The 27,855-nt window shown below is 37.2% G+C and overlaps 1 protein-coding gene across 1 annotated transcript; it reads left to right on the forward strand.

Moving 5' to 3' along the window:
* The first annotated feature begins 328 nt into the window (after nucleotides 1-328).
* On the forward strand, nucleotides 329-27,330 carry LOC139730645 (microtubule-associated protein 1 light chain 3 gamma-like). Its single transcript, XM_071641505.1, has 4 exons — nucleotides 329-673; nucleotides 11,387-11,442; nucleotides 22,235-22,341; nucleotides 26,338-27,330. Exons 1-4 carry the CDS (start codon nucleotides 598-600, stop codon nucleotides 26,498-26,500), a joined length of 402 nt encoding a protein of 133 aa, XP_071497606.1. The 5' UTR covers nucleotides 329-597; the 3' UTR covers nucleotides 26,501-27,330.
* Nucleotides 27,331-27,855: the final 525 nt, after the last annotated feature.

Below are 27,855 nucleotides of genomic sequence, written 5' to 3' on the forward strand. Positions count from 1 at the left end.
ATTGTGCAAAAAGTAAAACATACAAATTGTGGGATAAAGATCATCTGAGTTGTACCGACCTCTTTCTCAGTCCTCACACTTCACTTCTTTATCACAAATTGCTGATGTTTAAAGTTATTAGGGTTTTGTCATCAATACTGGACGCCGAAAAATCTACGCGTCCTTGGAATGTTTTCCGAGGCAGTTTATAAACCTATCGCAGGGAAGTAGGCCTGCCCTTTAAATCTATTGCAATAAATGTGGTGATAGCTATATCATTTTCATAGAGCCTACTACTACTGTAAATCATAATAATGTGACGGGCAATCATCCGTGGCCAGCTGTGCGCTGGCGTACACACTGCGAGACGTCATACTGCAGATTCGTCCGTACAGCTGTGTGTTACAGTATGCATGGTGTATTTCTCCTGCCTGCTTCTTTTGTATACAAGCGTGTACACGCAGCAGTTGAGAAGAAGATTTCGTGTTTTGTCTGTGCGTGTTGTGTTGAATTGTACACTGCGAGTGGGTAAGACCTACTGAATCAGCTGGAACTACTAAATTGTTACTTTCGTGAGCCCATATTTTCACGCAGACTTCCGTGAAGATTTGTGTCGATATGGGAACGGATAAGAAAGCAGCCATGGTGGAGGATGAGAAGATTTACCGATCATTCAAACAACGAAAAACGTTCAGTGAGTATTTCAGTAGTCCTACGCCAAATCATACAAGTTGAGTCAGCTCAGTGATTACTGAAGTGATCCAGATAGGCCTTGTTTGCGTTAGGTATTCGCATTGTGCTGTAAAGGGCTTTGTATCAATGAGTGCAGTGGTAGGAAAGATGATGGCAGTAGCAAAGATCATCTTCAAAGTGACCGTTGTTTATCAGCTGTTGTCTGCTACTTTTTCAGTGTTATAGTGTCTCTGCTAGCGAATCATCGTGTGTATTATTATATTACTATTTGCCCTACCCCTCGTCGGCAAATCATTAATTTTTGTATGGTTCCAGCCATTTGATAAAAATTTACATTTACATATAAAAATCTAACGTTAGTCCAGCCTAACGGCTAAGTCATTAATTTGCTATTCTAACAATAACATGTAGACTGGACACTGCATGCACTAGGCAAAGTGGAATCTAAACATACATCTCATGATATGGTGGTCAAGTGCATTGATGCAATTTTGTCACTCCAAATTTTATGCATTTTTGTCTGATGGCACCAAAAATGAAATGAGATTATCATCAGTACAATTAGCACCTAACAGTATTTTTTCCAGGATATAACTTAGATCCTGGAAAAAAACACCATATCCCACCAGTCCTTTATAATCCAACACTCAGCCAATCAATCAGTAACAAAAACAGAGCACTGACACTTAAATTCTGAATCCCACATCAACTGTGTAGAAATTACGAAGACTTGAAATTGCCTGTGTATGATAAAAATTCAAGTAAAAAATAGTGTTTAACGTTAGGCCTGCCTACAGTAGGTCTAGAACGTTGGTGACTCAACATGAATTGTCATTGAAAATACTACATAGACTGCTTCATACAGTGTAGATTTACTCGACACAAAATGGTAAAAAGACTAATTACAGAGGCATTTGCCCTTCTTCAATATAATCAATCATGCCACAGACAATCATTCTAGATTTCATGAAATCAAAGAAACAGTGTAAGTACAGTTGTCCTCACTCTTCCACTATACACTCCAATCAGGACTTTGAGAAAAATGGATTGACAAAGAGACTTTGAGTTCTGCATCTGTTCGTCAAATTTGCCTCAACAAGATATGCAGAGACCCCAACTCTCCCGTTTTCGACGGGAGATCTCCCGCCGAAAGCCCATTTTTGCACAATCTCCCGTTCTCCCGTTTGAGATTTGATTTCTCCCGCCCTGGCTCTGTGTCTCCCGGTGGAAAGGATTTCTTACTTATTTCTATCGTATGTTGACAAAATAAGCCTTAGATAGCACCAGAGAACATCTAGAATCCTAGGAACTTCGCGCTTCTCACACATCAACTTGAAGTCTCCCGTTTGCTAGGGGTTTCGGGCGGGAGAATCTCCAGATCAGAAGGTGCTTGGGGTTGGAGTCTCTGGATATGCGATGTTGAGACTTTATTGTTGATGTATAAAACGATATAATGCCCAAGTTGTAATTGTGAATTGAATGGAATATGAGTGAATGTAATAGAAATGGACTGTTTCTTTTTTATTTCACTTTTTTATTTTCCTGGTGAGAGACTTAGAGTACAAAATGTAAGTGGCCTGTCTTAAAACTACCCTTTGAACACAAAGGCCCAACAACACTCTTAATCAAATATACATACAAGTATAACAGGCCTTGATATTCTATGCATGAGATCATCTCTTCTTCTTTTTCCCCCACCACCAACCTGATAAGCAAGCCAGCATAATGCACTTTTAAACTCTAAAGCCACATTAAATTTGCAGAATGATCTTAAATGCAGGGCAATATTATTGCAAAACATGTTTTCCCACTTGCCTGAATGGGCCTGTTGGGTATGCAAGTACACCATGCATTTAACAGTCAATGATCAAGATATTTCTTTTTTGATATTTTCCCAATGTGGTTTACAGTTGCCTGGAATGCAAGTGAGCATAGCAGAATGTCACCCTGACATGTACAATGTATTTCACCCTACAGCCCAAGAACTGCCCCCAGTTTTATTTTCTTACAGCATGACAGCAAGTGTACATTGTGTGTACTTACTGTACTTTAGATCAGATGAACTACATCTGGGTATTATCTTTTAAGAAATTGTCTAGATTATGATCTTATAAATCTTTGCCAACCAGAAAATGAAGAAAATTCTTCAACAGCATTTCACTCTGCAACTGATTGTTAAAACAATTCTTGAGATATAACCATGTCTTGTGTGTCAAATATTTACCTTTGCAAAGCTAAAGTTCATGACACTGAAAAATGTGAATTAGAATGCAGAACTTTATTGAAACACTAACAATGGTTGAAGTTTCTTGAAAATCACACATAAAAATAGCTAGGGAATTAATTTGTGGGGTTTCATACTTTATTTTCTTCAAAAGTGAATTAATTTGCAAATGAAGCGATGTCAAAGCCTCACAACTTTGTTAAACACACACACACACACACATACACACACATACACAGACACAGACAAACACAATTCAAAATGAGAATTGTTTTTTCAGTCAATGACAAATTATACAGAACGTGCAACAAGAACAAACCCCTTCTCCATGAATCAAATTAGTCATCACAAGTCTAAAATACCGAAGTGTAAATGATGCAGCATATATTCTTATTCACAAAAGTTATATGTGGCCAGGTCAGCAGACAGATGTTTATATCAGCTCTTGTATACTGTGAGCCAATGTCACTGTTTTCAACAAGTTTAACAATTCAAGACTTTCATATTTTTTGGTCTAATTCTAAAGATTCCTTACTACCGGTGTTTTTGTTTTTTTTCATTAGCTCTATCTGCTGCAAGTCAATGTGATAATTGGAAGGAACAGAATTTTGATTTGATGTAACCTTAAAGTATGTATGCCCAATATGGAGAACTGGAGTAGAGATTGACAATTTGACTAATCTGTATTGTACCAGAGGGTTTGTAATATTTACATGATGAAGAAGATTGCATTTCTATATCTAATCATCTTACTGGTATCTAAGATTAGCCTTTAAATACACAGTTCATAAAGTATCAGCTGTAGTTACAATGTACAAATATGTACAAGCACACACACACACTCACACACACACATGCCACAATACACAGGTACCCGATACAAACGTGTACGTGGGAAGAAAAATATGTTAACAGTAGATTATACATGTACACATGTTGTAGGTAGTGTAGACTGTTAACAATGATGAACCATCACATGAAAGCCTGATTAAGTCACCAAACATGGATATCCTGTAGATGACTATATGTACGTCAATATCGCTGTCAAATATTTCACACTCCACACTTTAAAAAAAAAAAAAATCCCTTGCATACTCAATTTTGCCCCACTTTCTTCCTAATACCCACCACAATAAAGGTAAGAAAGCTGGCAACCAGGAAAACATTGTTTTAAGACATGACAGTGGGCTATGCAGTTTGGTGGATGAAAAGCATTATGTACAGTGTAGAACTATGCTTCATAAAATTCCTGAAGTTTTAGATAATTTCATAAAGATAGTATTCGAAATTTTGACTAAAGATACTGAAGACATCAAAGTTCAGTTGTTTTTTTTTAGTCAACAAGTGTGAAATTTCCATTTTTGTCAGATGAATCTGATCACCAATTTCTTGTGTGTATGTGTGTGTGTGTGTGTGTTGCGTGTGTTGCGTGTGTGCGTATATTGCTTGTGACACTGTGTGTGTGTGTGTTGTGTGTGTGCATATATTGCTTGTGACACTGTGTGTGTGTGTGTGTTGCGTGTGTGTGTATATAACTGCTTGTGACACTATCTGTGGTGACATGTCATATGACTGCATAAAGGATGAGGGAATAATTTCTGTGTGACTGCAGAAGGAAATGCGTCACAGAGCCCTGTATGAAACTTTTTCTTGCAAGTGAACACTGTACATTGTGTCTAGTGCAGTGTTGGAACAAGGATAAAAATTTCTGAACAATCCTATCCTACATGTTATTCCTGTTGACTGGTTAAGAATGGTCTTTCATCAATTATGTAAAGGTACAACTGTACATGTACAGCCATACAGAGTACTGTAGTTGAAATCTATTGAGATTTGACCTTGAAGATTAAACTTAAAAACCCCTTCACAGCATGGAAATATTTGCCCTTTTATTTCCCTCCTAAAGCAAACTGCATTCCTGTTGGATTCTTCTAGTTTGTGTGGTTGAATAAATATTGTTTACAGCCAAAGTTCAGTGATCTTGTACTTTTAAATTTGCTTTTCACTTTTGTAATATTAAGATGTTTGTATATAATTTTCTGTCTGTCCTGCCATATAAACAAACCATGTCAATATTCTTGGCATGAGTTTTGGCTGGAAATATTTTTATAGCTGGGCAATGTGTAATATGACCTATGTGGAGGGATTGCACCCGAACGCTAATCAACACATTTGTACCTCATTGGGCAATATATTCCTGGCAGAATTTTTGCACTATTTTCAGTTACCCGGTATTCAAATTCATGGAAGATACACATAACTTGATTACACATTTTTGATTCAGTTGTAGAACTATTAAGTAGTGAAATCCCAGTATTTGACATTGATTGACTTCAGTACAAGTTTGAATAAAATTTTATGGTTGATCAAGTATTAAAAAGTGAAATGAAAGCTGATTCAACTCCTACAGTCTGTGCCTTGTCAAAATCATAGCTGTGCTCGTTAATTTTCTAACTATTACAGTCATAAGAAAGATCATTTTGTAAATAGCATTAATGATGTGCATGATTACCATAATTTCTACCCTTATAATAGTTAAAAAGGTAAAGACATTAGCTGGACAGTTGGATTTTAAGCTCTTCATTGCATAAATTAAAATTAAAATTTAACATTCATAATTTCTGTACACAGAAAGTGAATTTCCTATTCCATACCACCATAAAACAGACAAAATAAGTAATTTTCTGTTACATTTGTCCAAATTGTCATTACTTCTGTGATGATACAATGTACATGTACCTTTAATCCTTTGTATACCAAGAGTTTTGGAGAGGTATGATGCAAAGATTTTCAATGCAAGACAAAGTATACAGGAAGAACAACAACAAAAACAACAACAAGACAAAAGAAAACATAACACCACATTAAACATAAAACAACATAAAAGCATTAATCCTCTGACCTTATATCCTGTGTGTAGATTACCGGTAATGTAAAATTACCAGTTGAGGTCAAAGTACACTTTGTAGCTCATATTCAAGGGGGAGTAAATGTGAAAACGTAAAATCATAAAAGTCTACAGCTTGTATGTAGTATTCCTGCCAGATTCCATGACTTTTCTTGATTCCCTCTATTGATCCAAATAGCTACATAATCATCTACCTCCTTATCTACAAGTATGTACAAGTTGTACGTTATGTGATTTTTGTTTTGTAAATAGTCATTCTTCTCTATTGCATTGTGATTGCTTTTCATGTGTCGCCATTGCCCTGATACCTTTCTACACTTTCATCTCCTGTCAAAACACATCGTCCAGTTTTACCTAAAGTTGGCAAGAATCACTCTTAACACATTGACGTCTAAGGTAATTAAGATTAAGAGATAGAGAACTGTTCAAAGAGATGAGTAAAATTGATGTTTTAATCTTTAGAAACTAAGGCTTGCATGATAAATGTTTAGAAGGGGTCATCCTTAGATGTTGCAATGTGCAAACTTATTTTGATTTTAAGTGGCAACAAAGTACTGATGGTAGATAACCTCCTCTCCATTTCAAGGAAGATGCTTATTATATTGTGCACAGATACCTTTTTCGGGGGAAAATACCAGCTTTCTGTGGCCCTTCCATAGACTAAGAGAAAAACATGACCTTTATGTAAAAAGTTTCATATGTATTATGTTCTTCTACAGAAACATACATAGTACAACCTGTATGTCTGAAGTCTACTGAGATGATATACTGTGTAGCACGAAAAAAAAAAGAGAATTGCAGCCAGCAGCCTTTTTCGCAACATAAAGTTTTTGCGAATGGCCTTTGACGAAGATTCTGCTCTAAAGATTTTTTTTTTTTTTTTCAAATATATAGGCTACTTGTGACTCTGAGGTAATGACGTTTCTCAATAAGCCAGTTCAGAGATAGCTCATGTGCACATGGGTACAAATGACCTTTCATTTTTCTCAGTTGGTTAGGCACTTCACTCAATTCAAAGCGACATAACAGCTTGCCCAACATAGCAATTTATGGAACTCGTATTCTAACAAAGAATGAACCTGTGTAGATGAAGTGACCAGAATGGTTCGTCAATCAACATTTTGGGAAGCATCTATTTCATTGTGCTGTTTTGAATACATTAACAAACTTTTTCTGTTATAAACAATGCCAAATTCAAGGCTTGCTGTCGGGTGGATGTACTTGCAGGCACCATTTATAAGGATTCCATGAATAATCATAGCATTACAGATGCTTATCTCTGTGAAATTAAAAACCAACCTGTCTCTCGGTACAAATGACCTTTTTCTGCTCATGCTCAAACTGGAACCCCGAACTGGCTTATACTAGTCTTTCTCCCATGCACATGTACATTTTGGAGGATTGTTGATATCACATTTATTCCTATTCATTGAAATACATAGAAGTGAAAGGTTAACTGAAAATAAAGAACATGATTAGATTGCCTCCTTTTATACAGGTCCTTAATAAGAAAATGTCTAAGCTAACATGGTGCTGAAGTTATTAGGTGATCCGAGTATCCTCTCGGATCACCTTCTGTTTCTGTACGGATTCTTTTATTCTTCTTATTATTATTTCTCCTCAAAAGTTGTGTAGAGGTTAGCTCGAAAAGTTCTTTGACTTTCAATTTCAAAATTATACCAAATATGTATCGTGTCCCAAAGACGACAGATCTAATGTAATCATAATGATCAGTCGACCATGACGTCACTATGACGTCATTCTATGAAATCACATTTTCATTCATATCTCATTAATGGAATGGAATTTCTCAATAAAATTTGCTTCTCATATCTCAAATCAAGCTCTTATCACTCATATTCTCAAAATTTATCTCTACAGCAAAAACACGCGCGTACTTGAAATGTTGACCTCAAATTGATCTCAAAATTTTTTTTGCACACGTTTCAGATCATTTGGAGCATTTTTTGAAAAATTGAAAAAAATGGATGTACGCGCGCGCGCATATATACGCACGCACAGCTCGTATGCAATAGAAATTTCCCATTTTTTCACATGGATCGGATGTCTAAAATGTAAAGGAATAATTCTACCAAGTTTCAAGTCAATCCCACTCAATATGACGTCATACGGGCCCATCAAAGTTGAAATTCTGCGCATGCGTCAATGGCAATATACAGTTAAGTATGCCAAAAAAACACCAATTTTAAATCCGATTTTACTCGTCAGGATGGACGGTGACCCCCCCCCCCATTTTCTTTACATATTCTGAAAGCTGATGAGTTGTACATGTCATTTCATGGGTTGACGATGCTGGAAAAATGATTAAAAGATATCAAATTTCTCAATGAAATAAAGAATTCAAATTTTCAAAATGACGTCATCAAATTTCAAGTTCACTCGAGTGTATCTCGCTTATCCGTTGCCGATTTTCACCCAGATTTCAGTATGTTGTAGCTTATTAAATGCTCTTTCATTAATGTATATCGAAATTTTGATTGGATGACATCATCACCTCGTAAAAATGGATTGAAAGTAACATTGTCAAATTTGACCAGTTTACGTGTTATCTCTATGGGAGTACAGTTTTTCTGGAAATGAAAATATACATGACTATCTTTTTCAAGCACTAGCTCGCTTATCCTTCGGTGAATTAAACCCAGATTTTAATATGTTGTGGCTGAGACTTTAGGCTATCGTTAAAGTGCCCTCCATTTTTTCATACGACGTCGGAATCACGTCAAGAAACATGGTTGAAATTGGCACTTGGCTTCGATGTAGCGTCATTTTGCCTAATACACAGAGCCTATGGGGGATGAAATAGCTTAGTGGATAGCGCATCCAACTTTTAATCTAAAGGTCGCGGGTTCGAGGCTCACCCCTGCCAATTCTTTTGCTCTTTTTTTTTAACACTTTTTCGTCTTTTTCCTTATTCTCCTTATTCCTTATTCTCCCTTCCTAACTTTATCTTTTTCTGATTTTTTTTATGCTTCTCCTTCAAATTTCTATACAATACCTTAACTTTTTCTTTATTTTTCTTTCTTTCTTCCACTTTCTGTGCAATAGATCAACAACAACAATGACTATCAACCCCATATTTTGCACATGTTTAGTTCATGTCACGAACATCATTTCATAAAATAACAACTACTTCCTCCGACACCATCTTGGGTAGGTAAATTAGGATCAAAGGTCAAAAGTGTTTAATCCTGTATCTCCGTGAATACACGTCTTATCTTTCCCACATTTTTCACACGGAAGGACCAAATTGCAAGAATCATTTCACAAAATAACAAATTTTTGCTCAGATGCCATCTTGGCTGTGTTAAGTAGGATCAAAGGTCAAATATACTTCATTCTGTAACCTCGTTAGTGTATATGGTTTCACCGCCATGTTTTGCACACACATGGGCCTCGATAGATGGATCATTTTGTAAAATAACAACGCTCTGGTCGGACACCGTTTTGGCTGTGCAAATGAGGTTCAAAGGCCAAATATTCTTTACTTTGTATCTTGCTTACTAAATGCTCAATCGGGGCCAGATTTTGTATGCAAATGGGCCAAGGTGCCTGGATCATTGAAACAACAAATTTTGACTCAGATGCCATCAAGGCTGTGCGAGGTATATATAGGGTTAAGGGTCAAGATTACTTTGTACTGTATCTTGGTAATTACATGCCCTATCACCCCCATATTTTGCAACCATTTAGCCATTGGCATATGGATAGTTTCGTGAAATAACAACTTTCTAATCAGATGCCATCTCGGCTGTCTGAAGTAGAGTCAAGGATCAAACCAATTCCTGTATCTTGGTATATACATGGCATATTGCACCATATTTTGAACAGATATGGACCTTGTCAAGAGGATCATTTCATAAGATAATGGCTTTTTATCAAAATGAGGTTCATTTTGTCTCTTTGTTAGTATTATGCCCTTTCCATTTCAAATCTGTAGAGATGAAGATTTGATTCCCTTTTCTTCAATGAGAATCTCAGAAATCATTTGTAGTACATCGGATCACCTAATTTGTCAGTCTTGACAAATTCTCGAATCTAGTTATTGTATTCCTCTTTTGAGTTTACTATGTTACTGATTCATTTCTTGTTTGCTACTTTGTAGCTCTTGTGCTTTATTCGTATATGAGTCATGTCCCATACATACACTTGTACAAGTAGAGAACTGAATGCATTGGACAAAACAGTGTATTCCTTTAGTATTTAAAGTCATTATGATGACAGTGTGTAAACATTTTATAATTCTTCTGAAGAACATTCCATTTCTTTTCAACTACACATAAAGATTATAGAAGCTTACAAATTACATGTACATACTATATTGTACCCTATACTGGCAAGTGTATACAATTGAGAACTTAAGCCAGGCACATGGCTTAAAAGTCACCTTGATCTGATAGGTATTCATGAAAACATGCATTGTTATTTGTGCATGACTTATGGTAGTGACAGACACCAAGATATCCATAACATTTGGTGTCATGTATGTAGTAAGGCCTGATTGTTACGAAGGTTGTGCCATTCCAAGTGAGCAGGGCTATCTACTGGGTACTTCATGATATCAGATTGCTGCATGATGATACAAATGGTAACAAAAGGGGCAATGTACAGAGTGCTACAAGCCTGCATACCCACTTGCCCGCTTCAAATACAACTAAATGTTGTACCTTCTCCCCCTTGAAAAAAAAAAGGGGGGGAAGGAAAAATGTGGATTGACCCCTGGCTGTCAAAAGTGTGTGGCTCTTCATACCCAAACAGACAATCAGGAGAAATATCTTGTGTAATTCAATTTAATTTGTGTGCACAGTAGGTGTTTTCACATCAGCCCAATAAAAATCCAAGCTCGAGATATTTTTCGCGATTGCGAATTAGCGCGCTACATATGTATTTCATTTCTTATTCACATCAGCCCGAAGAGAATAAGCACGAATTTTTTTCAAGCTAATTCGACAGCTGAGTATGTGCAAACAACATCAGTAATGAGTGTGCCCTCTAAAAAATTCCTCATCATTTGTGTGCAGTTTGCCTCGATCGATCGAGTCACATACGCTAGGCATGATAGGATGCATCGCGCTAATTTCTTGAGTCGTTTTCACATTATCAAAAAGCGCGCTACTATCCCGCTATTTCAGAAATTTCTCGAGTTGGACTCGAGAAATTTTCTCAATCGGAGCGATACAATTAGCGCTCTAATATGTGTTCACATTATCAAATAGCGCGCTATTTCGCTATCGGGATAATTTCCCAAGTCAGAAAATAGCGCGCTATTTCGAAACATCGGGCTGATGTGAAAACGCCTATTGAGTCATGTACTGCTGTATGGTACCCTGGCAAAACAGAATTCATACCGTACAACAGATGGTACAGGTACAATGTATGGTATTATTATAGAGCATGTCAGATACATTGAACAGTTAAACACCTAGAAGTTATCAGTCATCATCTGTTTTAGCATTTAATTTGTAGCTGCTACATTGCATACTGCCTACGTTCTGCATCTTTGATATGTTATCAGTCCATTTGTCATATGACTGCATGTTTGTATGTTTGTTATTTATCTGTAGGTCAAAGAAGAGATGAAGTAGCAGGTATCAGAGCAAAGTTTCCAAACAAAATACCGGTGAGTCTTCAGCACAATTTGTATTATAAGAACTCATTTTAAAAAGGAAAAGTCTACTCAAATATGGATTGAGTGAATACAGCAATATTAGTAGGACACATCAGTGAAAGTTTGATGAAAATCAAATATTCGTTCAAAAGCTATGAGTTGTTAATAATAAAGTTTCAGTGCCACCATCGCTGGCTTTCAATAGGAGACCACAATAGTTTGTGATGTCTGTGCAGGACAACGATGTAAAGAAAATGTTTTGAGGAATTCTGCAAAATTTCATTTTTTTAATGAAAAGTATATTCCCTGACTTCTTTGCTGGCACATGTTATGGGTAATGTTGTTCCCCCACTTTCTAAAAAAAAAAAGGTAAGTTAAGTGCCCTTTCATTTTGCCAGAAATATGAAAATATGTTGAATTCTGCTTATTTTCCTGTATCGTTTTCCAACAGTGATACCTCAAACTGCTGTTGTCTTTTCATCCAGTGATGGCGGCACTGAAACTTCAAAAATTCATATTAACTTTAACAGAAGGGATAGTTTGATTTTTCTCGAACTTTCACTGATGTGTTCAACTGATATTGCTGCATTCACTCAATCCAATAATTATAGTTTCGTGAATTTTTCTTGCATGTACATACTTTTTTATTTCTTTTGCGTATTATAACTGTATACACTTTGTGGAGTATGTTTGTTTGTTTGTTTTTAAAGGAATGGTTTGTTTCACACTCATACATGGTATGAGCAAAACCATTGAAAGTGTAACAGGAATAAAAAAAAATCTGTGAGGACAAAAACAGCTGCGCAATACCATATGCAGAGAAAACAAATTACCATGATTAGAAAGTCCCGTAGGGTTTTGCTACCCACAAAAAGTGCTTAGATCTGTGAATGACATTGGTGATGTACTAATAAAAGAAAAAGGAATTCTTTAAGTTTCACAAAACAGTCAAAGTCAAACCAAAAGGCAGCCATATGCAAGAAAATTACGTCAGTCCTGCAATGAGCAAGTCGCTGACCATACAACTGCCCGCATGTATACTACAACTGTACTTGATCTGAGGGTGTATGAATGGTGTGTGAAACAGAACCAGGTTTGTATATCCCATAATTCGAGGTGTTTGTGGGACAGTCCGGTCAAATTCAGGCTAAATTCTTTTGGCACATGTATGTGCAGTTTGGTCTTGCTTGAAACTAGTGCGATTTGGGGAGCAATTTTTATTTTTATTTATTTATTCATTTATTATTTTTGCCTGTATACAATGTACTGTAAGTGAGCAAGAGCACACAAAAGCATGATTTGAATCATGCTTTTTCATCGTGTGTGAATGAGCTTCATGTCAACAAAGTTTGCTCAACCCAGATACACTGTAAACAATTTGTATAGCAAGGCAGAATCTTCTTCCAACCTCAAAAAAAAAAAGGGGTGGGGGAATGGAAAGCACTTTTTGTGACACTTCACTTTGCTGTAATGATGGTTTGCTTTGCTCTAGATCAAACATGGCGTTTTGTATTTTGATAAAAGGAAACACAATTTGCCAGGGGAGAGGCCCCTTCAGTGCTCAAAGCCGAAATATGAACTACAAATTGTAGGTGCCTGTGCATTCTTATTTATCCAATTCCAAACATGGCTTGTTTGATGCACAGAAAAGTGTTGGTTGAAGCTGTGTCATACAGGCATTTGCACCAGTCTCATCACTTCCCAACATACATAAGTGTAATATTATACTGTACATGGTACATTACCTGTGTATATAATACAATATGTTTACTGATTGCTATCCGTATAAACAACGGATTTAAAAAGGAGAATATCATGTTTGAATTTACTCATAACCTGTTCTCAGTTACTGTTCAATTTTATTTTCAAACAAGCAAGGGTCCGTTTGTACATTTTTATCTGTCACTTTGCTTTGCCTTTTTCAAGCAGAAGCAACGAGGAGAGAAAATGTTATACTGTGCTTCCAAACACTTCCCAAGAATACTTCACACGTCTGTTACTGTATGATGTATTCCTATTCTGCTTCAAAGAGATAATCGTCTTACATACAGTGTACTTACTGTCCACAGCAAAACAAAATTGAAAGCTCTCTGTCACTGTACAATGTATTTTGAATTTGAAATGGCTACAAGCCTTGTACAGTGAGATTTGGCAGTGTAGCTCCATAGTGATCAACATGTATCCATTTATAACTTTAAATTAACAGCACACATCTTCAGTTGGCTTAATTAGGACTTTAGTTTCATATTCACTTTACAGTTGTTTGAAGCTTGTCCATACTGTATATCAGAAAAGAGAGATTACACTGTGGTATAAGTTCTAACTCGCTGCTTTTGTAAGGCTCATTACGTTTCAATGCTGAACTACTTTAGAGATAAGGATGCGACCATATCCTTCACAGCCATTCAGCACAAATGCATATTGTCTCATAATACAGATCAGATTTAGTTGTTGTTCTTTTCTCTCAGTTTTGATTGACCTGTAGAAATCTTTCATGTCAAGGACAGTTTTTTAAAAAAAGGTCAGAACCAATTCCTGAGAGTTCAAGCAAACAAACCACTCTCACAGTTGTTGAAGCTGTAATTCCGTGCAGACTGCACACAGGCTAAAATTGTCAACAAAATGAGGAAGACTCTATTGCAAAGAACCAAGATCATTCTTGTTAAAAATGTTGGCCACAGTCCGAGGAGAACCAAAGATCTCTGCTGTAATATGATACAGGGTGTTTACCTACCAATTATACTTGTGCATGTTGCATACTTTATACAAGGCAACTCCCTTTCTGACAAAGTTTGCGTGCCCGTCATTATATCAGAGTTTTGTTGTACACTTGCCAACCAACACTAGCAAAATATAAAAAAATAGATAGATAAAGTATGGTAGCTGATAGACTTGGGACCTGCAATGTTATTTTGTTGTAAACAATTTTGATTTACCCGTGTTCGTTACAACGGGAGTGCACTGTAGTACTTGCAGTTTATTTGGCTCACAACTAGGGATAAACATGAGGGGCATTGATAGTGCAGTATGCACAGTACGGTGTACTGTCGTACACATGACAAAGAGAAATCATGGTGCAATAAATGAATTGCACACAAAACACCTCTCCACATATTTGCAGGAGTCTGAATTCAGCATAAACCTTAATGTTACAATTTAATGTTGTTGGGTGGTTTTTTTTTTCCAGATTTCTCCATTAATTGCAACCATGTATTTGTACATGCACTGCTGCACCCGCTTTTTTTTAATACTTTTCTATATGCTATACAATGTGTTGTACAAAATGTATGTCCTTACTTTGTGAAATCAGAATTTTGTACTAATACTAAAGTCATTACAACCCATCAAATTACATCGTAAATCAGAAACACATTTTGAAAGCTTACCGGGTAGTAGGAGTTGACAATACCGTTGTAATGGCATTTTTGCGTGTGATCTCTTGCCAGGTACATTGTATTGTGAAATATGGGGGCAAACAAAGCAGTTAAAAATCTCTGTGCATACTTGACCTCTGAATCACTTTACTTCTTGGCAGGCTAAGATGAAACATGTGATGGTGTGGAGACTTTTTTTCTGGAATTAACCTACTGAGGATGAGTTCGGAGTATGCTCGAGCAAGTGTCTACACGTGTAGATGGGAAATGCGTGTTGGAGCAAAATTAGCCTGTCCTCAAGGCTGAGGGGGTTAAAAGAAGTATTTAAATAAATACTGTATGATGTATACACCAAATATTTCGTGAGGTTTTTATTTTCGTGAATTTCGCATGTCAGGTGCTAATCATGAAATTAAAGACGTACCTGAAAATATGACTCTGATCCCGATATGAATGTGATGCACATGTACAGCTGTATACATTTCTCCATTCAGTACAGTACATGTACTCCATGATCGCCAATTTAACCATTTCACGAAATTGTCGGGAAGTCCTGATTCACTAAATACATTTGTACTGTATATAGAGTATATAACATAGTAGCTGTCAATACAGATGCTGTCTGCATTACAGTATATATTTGGATTTTTTTATTGTGCAAGTGTTTGGTATTATACTGTTCTTTGTACATGGTATGGTACAAACGTGTTGTAGTTCATATAAAACCCTCTTTTGGAAGTGCAGGAGGTTGATGTTAATTGTTTGACACTTCATCCTGCCCTGAAAATCAGTCCGTGTAGTCATTTTACAGTTTTTAAGAGAACTGTAAGCCTTAGACCTTGCTCTTCATTCTTTCTTTCTTTCTTTTTGTGCATACTGTATGTTGCACAATTTTTAACAATAGCCAGATCAGATATCATTTATTAAGTGACATACACCCCATATAATAGCAAATATAATAGGCCAATTGATTTTTTTTTTTTTTTTAGATCCATGGCCCTTGCATTTATCACTTTGGCCTTGCATATCAATGGCAACTGGTTTTTAATAGAAAAGTCTAATGGCTCTACAAACTGTGGCCAGAAGTACAACATGTAGTCGTGGCAATTCTAGAAGGGTACAGGGTATGACTGTCTTACAGTGGTAGGCCACAGACCCACAAAGTTTCCTTGATACCACAGTAGGGAGGCGCAGTGTTATTGTTTAGCAATACATCTGGTAGTTATTGTTTAGCAATACATCTGGTAAATCCAGATAGCGCTGGATGAGTCTGGAAAGAGCATTGTGATGGTTTTGTGGTTAAAATTTCAGGTGGTCGTGAGATTATGGTTGACACCTGTAGCACCATAAACACAACACTCAGTCTTATATGAGGCCAGGTCTCATTGGCAAAGATACAGTGCAGCAAGTTTCAAGTCACATGAACAGATACCCCCACAAAAGAAACAAAATAGATTTTAAAGATGAAAGAAAAAAAGAAAAAAAAAGAAAAGCTATCATGTGGACATCGGGATTCACCTATAGATATGTGTGTCTTTTAATAATCTTCTTGTATTGAAGAGTATGAATTGTTACAGTATTTAAAATTCAGATGGAAACTTTATCCTTGAAAGTTATGCATAAAAGCATAGAATGTCATACCCTGGTAGGAATACACGTGTATGTCCTTCAGAAGAAGAACTATTAAAAGAGGCGTTTTCACATCAGCCCGATGTCTCGAAATTTTCTGACTTGGGAAATTAACCCGATCACGAAATAGCATGCTATTTGATAATGTGAATACAAATTAGTGCGCTAATTGATCAAGAAAATTTCTCCAAGTCCAACTCAGGAAATAGCAGGATGATTAATGCGAACTAGCGCGCTATTTGATAATGTTCGGGCTGATGTGAATAGGGAATTAAATAGCGCGCTAATTTGCGATCGCGAAAAATATCTCGAGCTTGGATTTTTTATCGGGCTGATGTGAAAATGCCTTTTGTGGTATTCTACCATATATATGCTGGAATGTATGGTTTTAAGTCCACATCACATTTCATGTAGGTGCCTACTAGATTGCTCACAGAACCACTCCATATCATAGCCAAAGTACATTTGCTTTTTTGATAATTTGAGGCACTGAAAATTTGTCCTTTTATTTTACATTTACCTTCAAATGCACTGAAAAAAATTCAAAGGCAAAGATAAAGCTTTACACATAATACAGGAATATGGTCGTTAGGCCCATCAGACCAACAGGTCTTTATAGTAAGACTCTAATCATGATTTCATCAATGAAACCAATCTAAGACAACTGCCCTACAAAGCTTTAAATAAAATAGGTTTGCAGCTTTTGAGATCAGTCTCCTTTATTGCAAATGTAGGTCTTGTTGTGCTCACTTACATTGTATATCAGGAAGGTGTTATCGATGTAGGGATACAGTAGTTCTTCATAATCCATGCAATTACATCTCTGGGTTCTAAAAAGTTCCAAAAGTTTTTGAAGTTAGAAAAAATCACGATGTTTGACTGCCAGTGTAAATGGGCATTGAGACAAAATTTGAAGATAAAGAAAAAGTTTAACATTTTATTAGATTACAAGCTGTATTTGAAAGGAGAATATTGAATTAAATGTGAGGATTTATTTAGAACAGTTACGGAAAGAAGTCAAAGCTGATACATAATGTTGGCAGTCATTTGAACCATTATGCAATTTTCGTGTAAAAAAATATTTCAAGATAATCACATTATAAAAAGTTTACCCATTTTTCAAACATAATTGCTACTCTTCACTTTTATGTCTGGCATTTCCAATTATTCTTATAATACAGTGGACTTCTGCTACAATGAAGTTCTTGATACCGGCAGTTTTCTTTGGTTATTTTAAAATTTCGTTACAACCGAACAAATAAACAATAAAAATACATTGAGTGGACAACATCACAGCCCTAATTTTTACTTCATTGTAATTAGAATTTTATTATAACCATGTACGATGTAACGGGTGTGATGTGCACTGTACGTCAGACTCTTAATTCTTACTCTAACGTGATGTTTTCGTGGAATTATATTGTTAGGAATTATGTGAGAAATCGCAAGAGAGCTGCATGCACTGTATATGATGCAATATTTGGTACCCTGGGGTACCAAATGAAAATTCGTCATTTTGTTGAATTAATTATTTTTTTTCAGCGCTGTACCCTGGCTTACCAAAAAATGTGTCAAAATATTTTTTAGTATTATTATGCACAAAAATGTTTTCTTATTTGTGATTATACAACAATTAATGCATGCAACTGATGATTATTTTCTGCTCTGTTATAATCTTAACTGTTTGATATTATTGTACATATTATTGTTAGTACTGAATGGAGATGACTTCAATTTGTGAGAGACCTTGAGCTAATAATGTTAGTATTACTCCATCTGCTCTCTCCTTGTTCTTGCACTGGGTTTCTGCGCTTGCACTTGCAGTGTTGTCACCACCTTGGGCCATTAAAAAAGCATCAAGAATTTCTGCGATCTTATCCCCGCCAAGCTTACCTACCACCCTTTCCCTGGCATTCTCTAGTTTACCTCTTCTATTGAGTTTCTTGTCTTTTTTGCGAGATTTGAGTAGGTCCTTGTACCGGCTGCTACATGTAGCACGGCCATCACTGCACGCAGACGCCATGACTATGGCCGTTGCGCTGGCGTAATGCTAGCATTCGTGCTTATAATTACGTAGCGGAGTGTACGTGTAATAATCAATTGCAGACGAAGTTGCCAGTCTACTACCCCGTAAATTAATGAATACAAAATGAAATAAGAAAATCATTTAAATGAAATATTTTTAATGATAACATTACAAATCCATGTAAATATTTTATTAATCTAAGAAATAAATTCCAATTATTTCATTTGAACCTTTTTCTTTCGCATTTCATCTCTTACATTGTATTTTCAACCATTCGCGCACACGTAGAAGATTTAAAGATGGCAGCCCCCATGATCAAATTTTGAAGAAATACAGTTGATTTTGGGGTGAATTTTCTGGGCTTTCGGTGATAATTTTTTTTTTTTGAAAATAAAAGTTACAGTAGATGATGTTTACAAAACGGTGTGGTGCTAAAAATTACTTCGAAAAACACCTATGGTGCTAGTTCATTGCGACGACTTTGCCGTATCCGAATCGGAATCGGCGTATCTGAATTCGGATACGCATTATGAATAATGGACATGAGATGGCACTATACAACGCGGTACCCCGGGTTACAACGGTACCCCGGTGTGCGGCATGCCGAATCATATGTTTGGTGTTTTTTTTTGGGGGGGGGGGTTTGCAAAGACCGTTGTCATTTACAATGTATACAACAGTTTTGTTGACCACACGCACAGTACTTGCGGTCACTGAACCAACGTTCATGCATAGTCGATGCACCCGATATACGACGATTTGGTGACAGCGCGCACTGTGTCTGAGGTAATTAATCCATACCGTCTTATAGGAGAGGATGGCATATCGCTGTTTCTTATACCCCTTTTATACTGCACATACATGTAACTTTTAGCTCAGGCTAAGTTGTTACTGCCAATCTCGACCACTGACAAGGTTACAAGCAAGACCAGACCTATCGCCGCCCCCCCCCCCCCCCCCCCCCCCCCCGATCCCTATCAGCCTGCTGTCGTTCCCACGAGTGCCGAAATTTCAGTGATAGTTTTGAGTATGAATTCCGTTCTCGTGTTACACGTTACTTGCGAAATTCAACCAGTCATTGGCATACATATACGTGTAGTGTACGTACTGTGCCAGTCTATTTTTTTTTCTCACGATTTAATCATGTTTGCTAGTTCAAAGAGTTCACTGAGAGTTTTACCATGGTTTTACTGAACAGCGAACAGTGACAGCGTAAAATACTAGCAACACAAGTGCATACTGTATACACCATATATTTCGCGAGTCTAAATTTTTGCGAATCAGGAATTCCTGATGATTTTGCGAGTAGTTAAATTCGCGATCGTGGAGTCCTGTACTGGACGGAGAAGTGTACTCGCGTACAGTATACGTCACATTCACATCAGGATCAGAGTCAATATTTTCACGTGCCTTTAATTTAATAGCACCTGAATCACGAAATTCGTGAAAACAAAAACCTTGCAAAACATTCGGCATATACAGTATGTGATGCGTACCGGCAATACACACAGCACCGGTGGCAAGAGTACAGCAGTAAACATACATATTGGCAACCCGGAAGCACCGTACGCACTTTCCAGTCACGGGTCAGTGAATTTAGCCCGAGCTAAACTCGCGTACTTTTCATACTGAAGTTAGCTACGGACCTGAAGCTGACCTGATCCACCCCCCTAGAGTGGACTAACTTTTTATCTCAGGCTAACTATTTTTTTACCTTTTATACTGAGAGTTAGCTCGCTTCACTTCCGCACCTGATGCGAGGTACAATGTAACACCCAGTATAAAAGGGGTATAAGTACACAACTATGCATGCCTATTGAGGAAAAGTAACCATTACATGTAGAACAAAATGAAATGACCAGGCTCTATAGAAGTGATAATTACCCAAAAATTACATCAAATGAGAAATTGAGAATTTCACAAATATTGGTAGCAGAATGTCCAGTGTCGAAATGATTGACAAATCTCAAAATAAAAAATTTGACTGAAAATCCCAAAGGATATACAGTGGTGTGGATGACTGCCAACGATATGTATTCAGTTCTCCTTGTAATGCCACAATCAAAGTGAAATGAGCAAAATTAAAGACTTTATATATTTCAATGATGTGCACATTTGCATACATGTTTACTAGCTTCCTGTCTTTTAATCTCACATATATTTCATCTTTCGAATAAAGTACAGTGCTAAAGTGGGTTCTAGCATGCTTTTCTACTTTTTGCAAATGTGTAATGTGTATACTGCCTTTTGATTCATTGCTCCAGTTCAACGCACTTACTGTACATTTTATTTTTGCCAGCACATAGAAAGACTGAGTGAACTGTAGCAGTTGAGGTCTTTTCTACTTTAAGTGCACTAGTCCTGATTATTAATGCGCTTTCAAAGAACCTGGGTACCACTTCATAGCTAAGCACATACAGTATCTTCCCGGCGGTGTCACGCATGACTTCAAAGGAGAGCAAGATTTTACACTATCTGTAACACGTCCTTATTATATGTACAACTGTACTAAATCCCATTTCATTTGGAAATTTCTATTAGCTGCATGAGTAAATGCCCAGAATTAATTATATAAAATTATTTTCTCAGGAAAATACCTTAAATACAGTTAAGTTGTCAAAGCAGCATTTCTACTCAGTGAATTTCATGAGTTAACCAATATTTGTGAAAGCATTGTAATGGCTTGCTAAAATATCGACTGCCAAAACACAGTATGCATTTTATAACATGTCTTTAGGAGGGAGGTTGCTAAACTTTTTATTTGATAAGTCAAAATCTCAACCTCATTCTCAGACAATATCAATCTAACAGGCGCACGCACATATGAGAAGGGGTAGTTTACTTACATTTGATTCTATATCTACATGTATATCATCTGAATCATAGAACATGATGATACCATGCATACAGTCATATCATTAGTAAAATTATAAACTTCTATTTGTAACCCCAGCAGAAAATGCTAGAAAGTGCTGTATTTGAGCATGCATACACTTGTACATTATCTCTCTTATCCTGCCAAATCGTTTGACCAGATGCCCGCCAGTCCTGGCATGGCAGGATAACTGAGGTTGGACTGTACTTTGCATATTTCTCTCATTACATGCCGGGCTAGCCGAGAACCCCCATTTGTGTAGACAGTGGCTTGTCCTTGCATGGAGGGTTCGGATGCGGTTTAGGATGAGCCACTGTTTCCGAGGGAGGTCGAAGCCCTCTGGCTTTGCTGTCGGGTCAGTGATGGTGTTGCACATACAGTAACTTTTGTGGTACTGTGGACAGCATCAGACCAGCAACTGTGCCATCAAGTTTTGGAGTCGAAAGTATTCCAGTGACAGAAGTGACATCCAGACTGGCTTGCGGGATTCCACGTGCAGTGATGGCCGGTTGTTCAGTTTTAAGAACTTGCTCAAGCAAGTGATGCTGCCCTGAACTGGATCTGCAGCTTAGATATCAACCTATTTAGTCTATAACCCCTTACCCACTCACCCACCCTGTTGTATTGCATCATAGGACCGAAGAAGATGATTTCTGTCATTCCCTCAATATGGTTCTCGATCGCATATTCAACCACTCGCACAACTGTCTAATATGAGTCCCCATGCTCAAAACATTAGACTCATGGTATATGTGGTGTAATACATGGTATGTGAATACCTTACAGCTTCAATCAGTCTCTAGCATTTTTGCAGTTCCTACAGTGTATGTATATATCCTGAATCTTTCCCATGGAACTGAATGACAGGATCATTAAAATTCTTCTTTTCTTCTTTTGCAGGTGATTGTGGAACGATACTACAAAGAAACTCAGCTCCCCTTACTGGACAAGACAAAATTCCTTGTTCCTCAGGAACTTACAATGAGCCAGTTTGTCACAATAATCAGGTGAGATGAGTTGCAGTTAATCCATCCAGTCTCAGATATTATATTTCTCTGGTTTGAGTTTGTATCTTCTGATATAAACTTTTCATAAGGTATTCAAGATGAAAGCGTCTTTCTCATGTGAACTCCATTTAGTTCTCTCTAGTGAGGAAGTCAGTTGCAGAAATATCAAATACCACTTCATGGCTAGATTCATATCTCACCCTTGAATGTGCAATACATTTCAAAATATTACCTCAGAACATGATCAGTTAAATGCAAGAGTATACTGCAACCTACAATAGTCCCATCTAGTATGAGAGTGTGAACAATTCTGGATGTTCTTGTCTTAACCTGCCTTCTTTACCTGTTCACAGATTTAACTATAAACAAACAAAGATGAAGCCAGAATACACTTTTTCAAAAATAACCAAAAGTAACAAACAAAACTTTATAGTATCAGGCAGCAGTTTACCAGAGGATGCTTTGGATTCAGCGTTGCGCTGCCGCCATCACTTCAGATTTGTGTGCACAATACTGGCCATGTTCAGGTCTAATATTGTTGAAATTCATTATGGTGGCATATCATTAAAATTCTAGCTGCCTATAACTTTTGATGGTGGCGCCTTTGCTTATTTGGCATGACTTGTATATTGTATACACCGTACTGGCCACCCTTTTTGGCTTTTTTTTTTATGCCTCGCTCAGCCCAGTATATTATTTATCATCAGGGTCTATCACAGGAAATGACCAGCGGAAGAAGAGTATCTCATTATTTGTGGAAGGTCTTCACTTCTAACAGCAATTTCGACACTTTGTCATACATTTTATGTACTCGTAAAATTTTACCACTCCTCAAGCGCATATAGTTTCATTAGGTTAACCCCAAATAAACATTGTACCTGAGATGACCCACCTCCAATCTGTATCAGTGGCATTTTGGACCATTGCAGATACTGGCTTTCCAAGACAGAACTTTATAGCCGCTACAGGCCACTGCACACATAACAAAACACTGAAAGAGATGAAAGAGATTGCTGGAATAGACTGGATATGTCTCTCTGGTGTGTCAATACGGAATGACCCTTGGAGGTCAGCTGCAGTGCCAGACAAAAGGAAGCCATGCTGTGGCTGCTACTTTAAACCCTCCATGTATCACATAGACCAAGCATTTTGGAATGCATTTTGTGTTTGTTGACAGCCATGTCTTCTTGTCATTGTCAACATCAATGCACCATGTTGTACATCATTTTACGGCTTGTAGTACATTACATCTATGCTTTCACTTTATGTAATCGTCTGAGTGAGGATGCCTTCACACTGCAAATTCAAGTATGATGCCCTCGACTTTATGCCACACAAATGTTTACGACCTTATATTTGGAGACCACCTTTCACCGCACAGTGTTTTTATGCCTCCGCCACAAAGTTTCGCCGGAGGCATTATGTTTTCAGATTGTCCGTCCGTCCGTCCGTCCGTAATCAATTTTGTGGACAGCGTATCTAAATAACTGTGAGAAGTATCCTAATGACACTTGGCATGTATATGTATGAGTAGGCGAAGTTGGGCCTATCAACTTTTGGGCGCACATGCTGAAGGTCAAAGGTCAAAAGTTCTTGGTCAAATGCTCAAAATTTCACTACTTCCCCTATATCTATGTAATGCCTGGGGGTATTTTCTTGAAATTTATTGTGTACATGAACTACCAAATAAGGATTCCCCAGAGAGAGTTTAGGATCATGAGGTCAAAGGTCAAGAGTCAAAGGTCAAGTGAAAATGTTTAGATTTCACTTTTTTCTCCTATTGGTGATATCTCACAAATATTTCAAGGCGTCTTCATGGAACTTAGTATATATGCATGTAATGACTGGCAGTGATCATGTAGGGAATTTAAGGGTCATGGATCAAAGGTCAGGGGTCAAATGTCAAGGTCAACTCATCAAAATGTCATTTCCCTCTTATCTATACAATGCCTGCAGGATTTTTTCTTGAAACTTAGTGTATGCATGTACGTATTGCCCAATACAGATTCTCTTGGAAGTTTCTTGCCCAAAAAGGTCAAAGGTCAAGTGAAAATGCTAAATTTCACTTCTTCTTTCACTTTATAAAAGGGTCAAAAGTTAGGTACAAATCCTCAAATCCCCCAAAACCTGCGCTCTTAGACAGTATAGCCATTCATCCAAATAAACCTAGTTCAAGGAAAGTGAACATTCAATGCATTTGTGACAAACCTGTCATTTTGATATTTTGCCACTTATGTGAAACTGTCATCACACATTTGTCAAGACATTGTGAGAACCATGCATTATGGTGGAGGCATACCAGTCGCCATAGCAACATTTCCAATTACATGGTACAGTACGTGCCCAAGGATATGTACAACTGTTGTAATTTGAGCGTATTCACATTATTCAGCTTTTAGGTGGTATACATATAAGTTCCTTCCCCCCCCCCCCCCAGGATTAAAAAGTACTTTTTATTTTATGAACAAAAATGAGTTAAGTTGATTTCACATTCTACGAAGGAAATGTTGGCCAGAAAGTATACGAAGGGCACTTAAATCTACTTGGATGGAAAATACTAGTATGATATGACTAGTGTTATTCACATGTATAAGTTTTACTTATAGATCACTGTAAAAGTGGAATTTTTAATGTGAGTAATTTTTCAGGGTTGACCAGGTACAATGTAAGATAAATATTGTATGCTTTTATTCCACAGAATCGAAATGGAAAATAGTAATGCATACTGTGTACATGTAACAAGCAACCAATTTTTGTGCTTTTATCTTCACACTAATTTCATGTCTCACAAAATGCATGCAAATTTCCACTCCAAAAATTTTCCCTTTACAGTATTCACATCCTACAACATTACCATAATAACAGAGAATCGTAGGGTCAAAACTGTCACATTTACAAGTATTTAGCGTACATAATATCCACCCAGTCACTTTGGTAGACTCTGTAGAGACTACAACTTTTTTGCAATCCCTTTAATACCTGATTACAAAACAGATTTGTACTAACACTGTAGTCCTTTATTCTTTGAGCTCTACCCCAAAGGATTGACTTCATTTTTACAAAATTCCTCAATGACAACTTTAGTGGTCACTGAACTTTGGTGGCTTTTCAACAGGGAGTTCTTCTAGATTGTTCTGTGGGTTTGGGTTTTTTTGTTTTTTGTTTTGGTAGGAAAGGTAGATATTTTCTATTCTTTTGCAAACTCGATTTAGTTAAACAGTTCATGTGTTTTCTTGTCATATTTTCAAAACGTTTTTATATCTAAAGTTATTCAAAGTATGGACATTATACAGTCAAACCTGCCTTAGCAGCCACCTGTCTATAGCGGCCACAGAAAAATCCCCCTGAGAGAAAAGCCATGTTAAAGACCCTGTGTATAGCGGCCACCTGTCTAACGCGGCCAGCGGCCACAAATTTTGTTTCCTGCGGTAGATTTTAACCCGTCTATAGCGGCCAAAAACCCGATGGAGCCGTAGCCGAGCCGATAATTCAGCGTGTTTTTCTGCTTTTTAGCCATGCCAGTCATTCCTGGGCTACGTTCAGTGATCACCACCGCTGCAGTCATCGCTCATTCAGTCACAATAATGCACTACTGTTAAGCTTTCTTCATGACTGTGCGCATGCTACATATACTGTGCAACAATTTCATAAACACCGGCATTGTTTTATGCATGATACATACGTGTGCATACGTACACACATACATGTACATATATGTAAGTATGCAACGATGATACATGTACATGTAGGCAATGCACACAAAATTCGATTACCTGTCTGCAGCGGCCACCTGTCTATAATCCCTTGGGTGGCCGCTATAGACAGGTTTGACTGTATATGAATTGGTATTACATTTGGCTTCATTTCTTCTGTGTACATTCAATTCATTATACTGGTAAATGTGCAGTTACAAAAGAGATACATGTAGAAAGGGAAATGTGAACATTTATCAGTCTGCCGCTAAGATTATGTCTCTGTCTCACACTTGCTTTACAGAAACCGAATGCAACTCACAGCCACCCAGGCCTTCTATCTCATCGTGAATAATAAGAGTTTGGCCAGCATGTCTACGACGCTAGCAGAGATTTACCGGGACGAGAAGGACGAAGACGGCTTCCTATACATGGTTTACGCTTCCCAAGAGATGTTTGGGTGCTGAGTTTCCATAGTGGCAATTGTAAATGTACATGTGATGATATGAATATTGTTTATTTTGTTATTTTGTTGATGCTTGTGTAGCAGGGAAAGTCAATATCAATTCAGTATAGACCTGTTCTCTTTACTATGTGGCAATGTACTGTCCCCAAGGAAGTTGCTAGTACATTTTGTGCTACGATGTATGTGCTGTGATATAATACTGGGATTTAGCAAGATTTTAGGTGTTCAAGCTATCCTTGAAAAAACCATAAACATGCAGTACTATCGACAAATGTTGAAAAATTAAATACAGCATGTACCAGCATTCTTCAGTTGCCAGGGATTTGTTGCAGTTATAATGCAATGTTATATAAACACATGGTTTAATGATGCATGGTTTAATGGCAACTAGGTTATGACTGCAGAACCATAGTACCAAATGCAGAGATGTGTGCCATATATAACATTTGATTATGTAGAAAAGAAAAAAAAAAGTTTTGCAATTCATAAATTTTGTGTAAGGGAATCTCGCCTGGGCCAAAGGACCAAGTGGGTCTAATATTTTCTTCATAGTCCCATGCATGTCATGTCATTTGTCATCTGCAATTTTTTCACCTCATATTCTTCAGCAGAAATCATTCAGTGGGGGCAGGGGGCCCCATGGGACAAAGTTCCAAAAGACCATCACTGTGTAAATTTTGAACAGAATCGTCTATCTTCTTTGTAAGAGGTCCAGCAGAGTCAAACTGTAGTTGCTTCAGAGTGGAGTGAAACCTGTTCAATCTAAATGACAACTTGAGACTCTCACCAGGACATGTACAGTACGTCATAGGTATGTGGTTAACAACTCTGTTCTCTCTCCTCCACTACTTGTGTTGAGCATTTTGTAAATACCACAGGTGAGTGCATTCCTACGGTATTTGTTATTCCCTGAATTAGCACGATGTACAGTTTCCTTCATACTTTCAAACTCAGAGATAACAACTCGATCTTTTTTTAATTAAAAAAAAAAAATTACTTGATATAAGGGTAGAGGTTAAAATCTCATGAGAAGATAGGCTATGATTATGTAATACTCATTACCACCAGTCATTTGCTACAATCCCAAATTTATGTCCATTGTCTTCCATGTGTAATGGTACTTTAATAAAAGGATAGAAACAGATGGGGCAGTTTATTTTCAAAATGAGATTGGTGAAAGGTCAAATGTCAAGGTAAACTCTTGCTGTATTTTGGCTATATATACATGTCATTTTCCAGGCAGAACTTTAGCCTGGAATGGCCGATGTTATTATCCAGAAGAATTTCTTGACTGAAATTGTGGGTATGAAAGCTTGAAAGTCACTTAAACCAGGGAGGTGTGAAGGAAATCTCACC

This window comes from Diadema antillarum, unplaced genomic scaffold (assembly GCF_040938485.1).
Source record: "Diadema antillarum isolate AM-2024a unplaced genomic scaffold, OU_Dant_1.0 seq00000326_RagTag, whole genome shotgun sequence".
Classification (NCBI taxonomy): Eukaryota; Metazoa; Echinodermata; class Echinoidea; order Diadematoida; family Diadematidae; genus Diadema; species Diadema antillarum.

Coding starts and splice junctions, on each gene's coding strand:
- LOC139730645 (XM_071641505.1), top strand. CDS start 598: ATGGGAACGGATAAGAAAGCAGCCATGGTGGAGGATGAGAAGATTTAC. Junction 674..11,386: donor CAAACAACGAAAAACGTTCA/GTGAGTATTTCA, acceptor ATTTATCTGTAG/GTCAAAGAAGAGATGAAGTA. Junction 11,443..22,234: donor AGTTTCCAAACAAAATACCG/GTGAGTCTTCAG, acceptor CTTCTTTTGCAG/GTGATTGTGGAACGATACTA.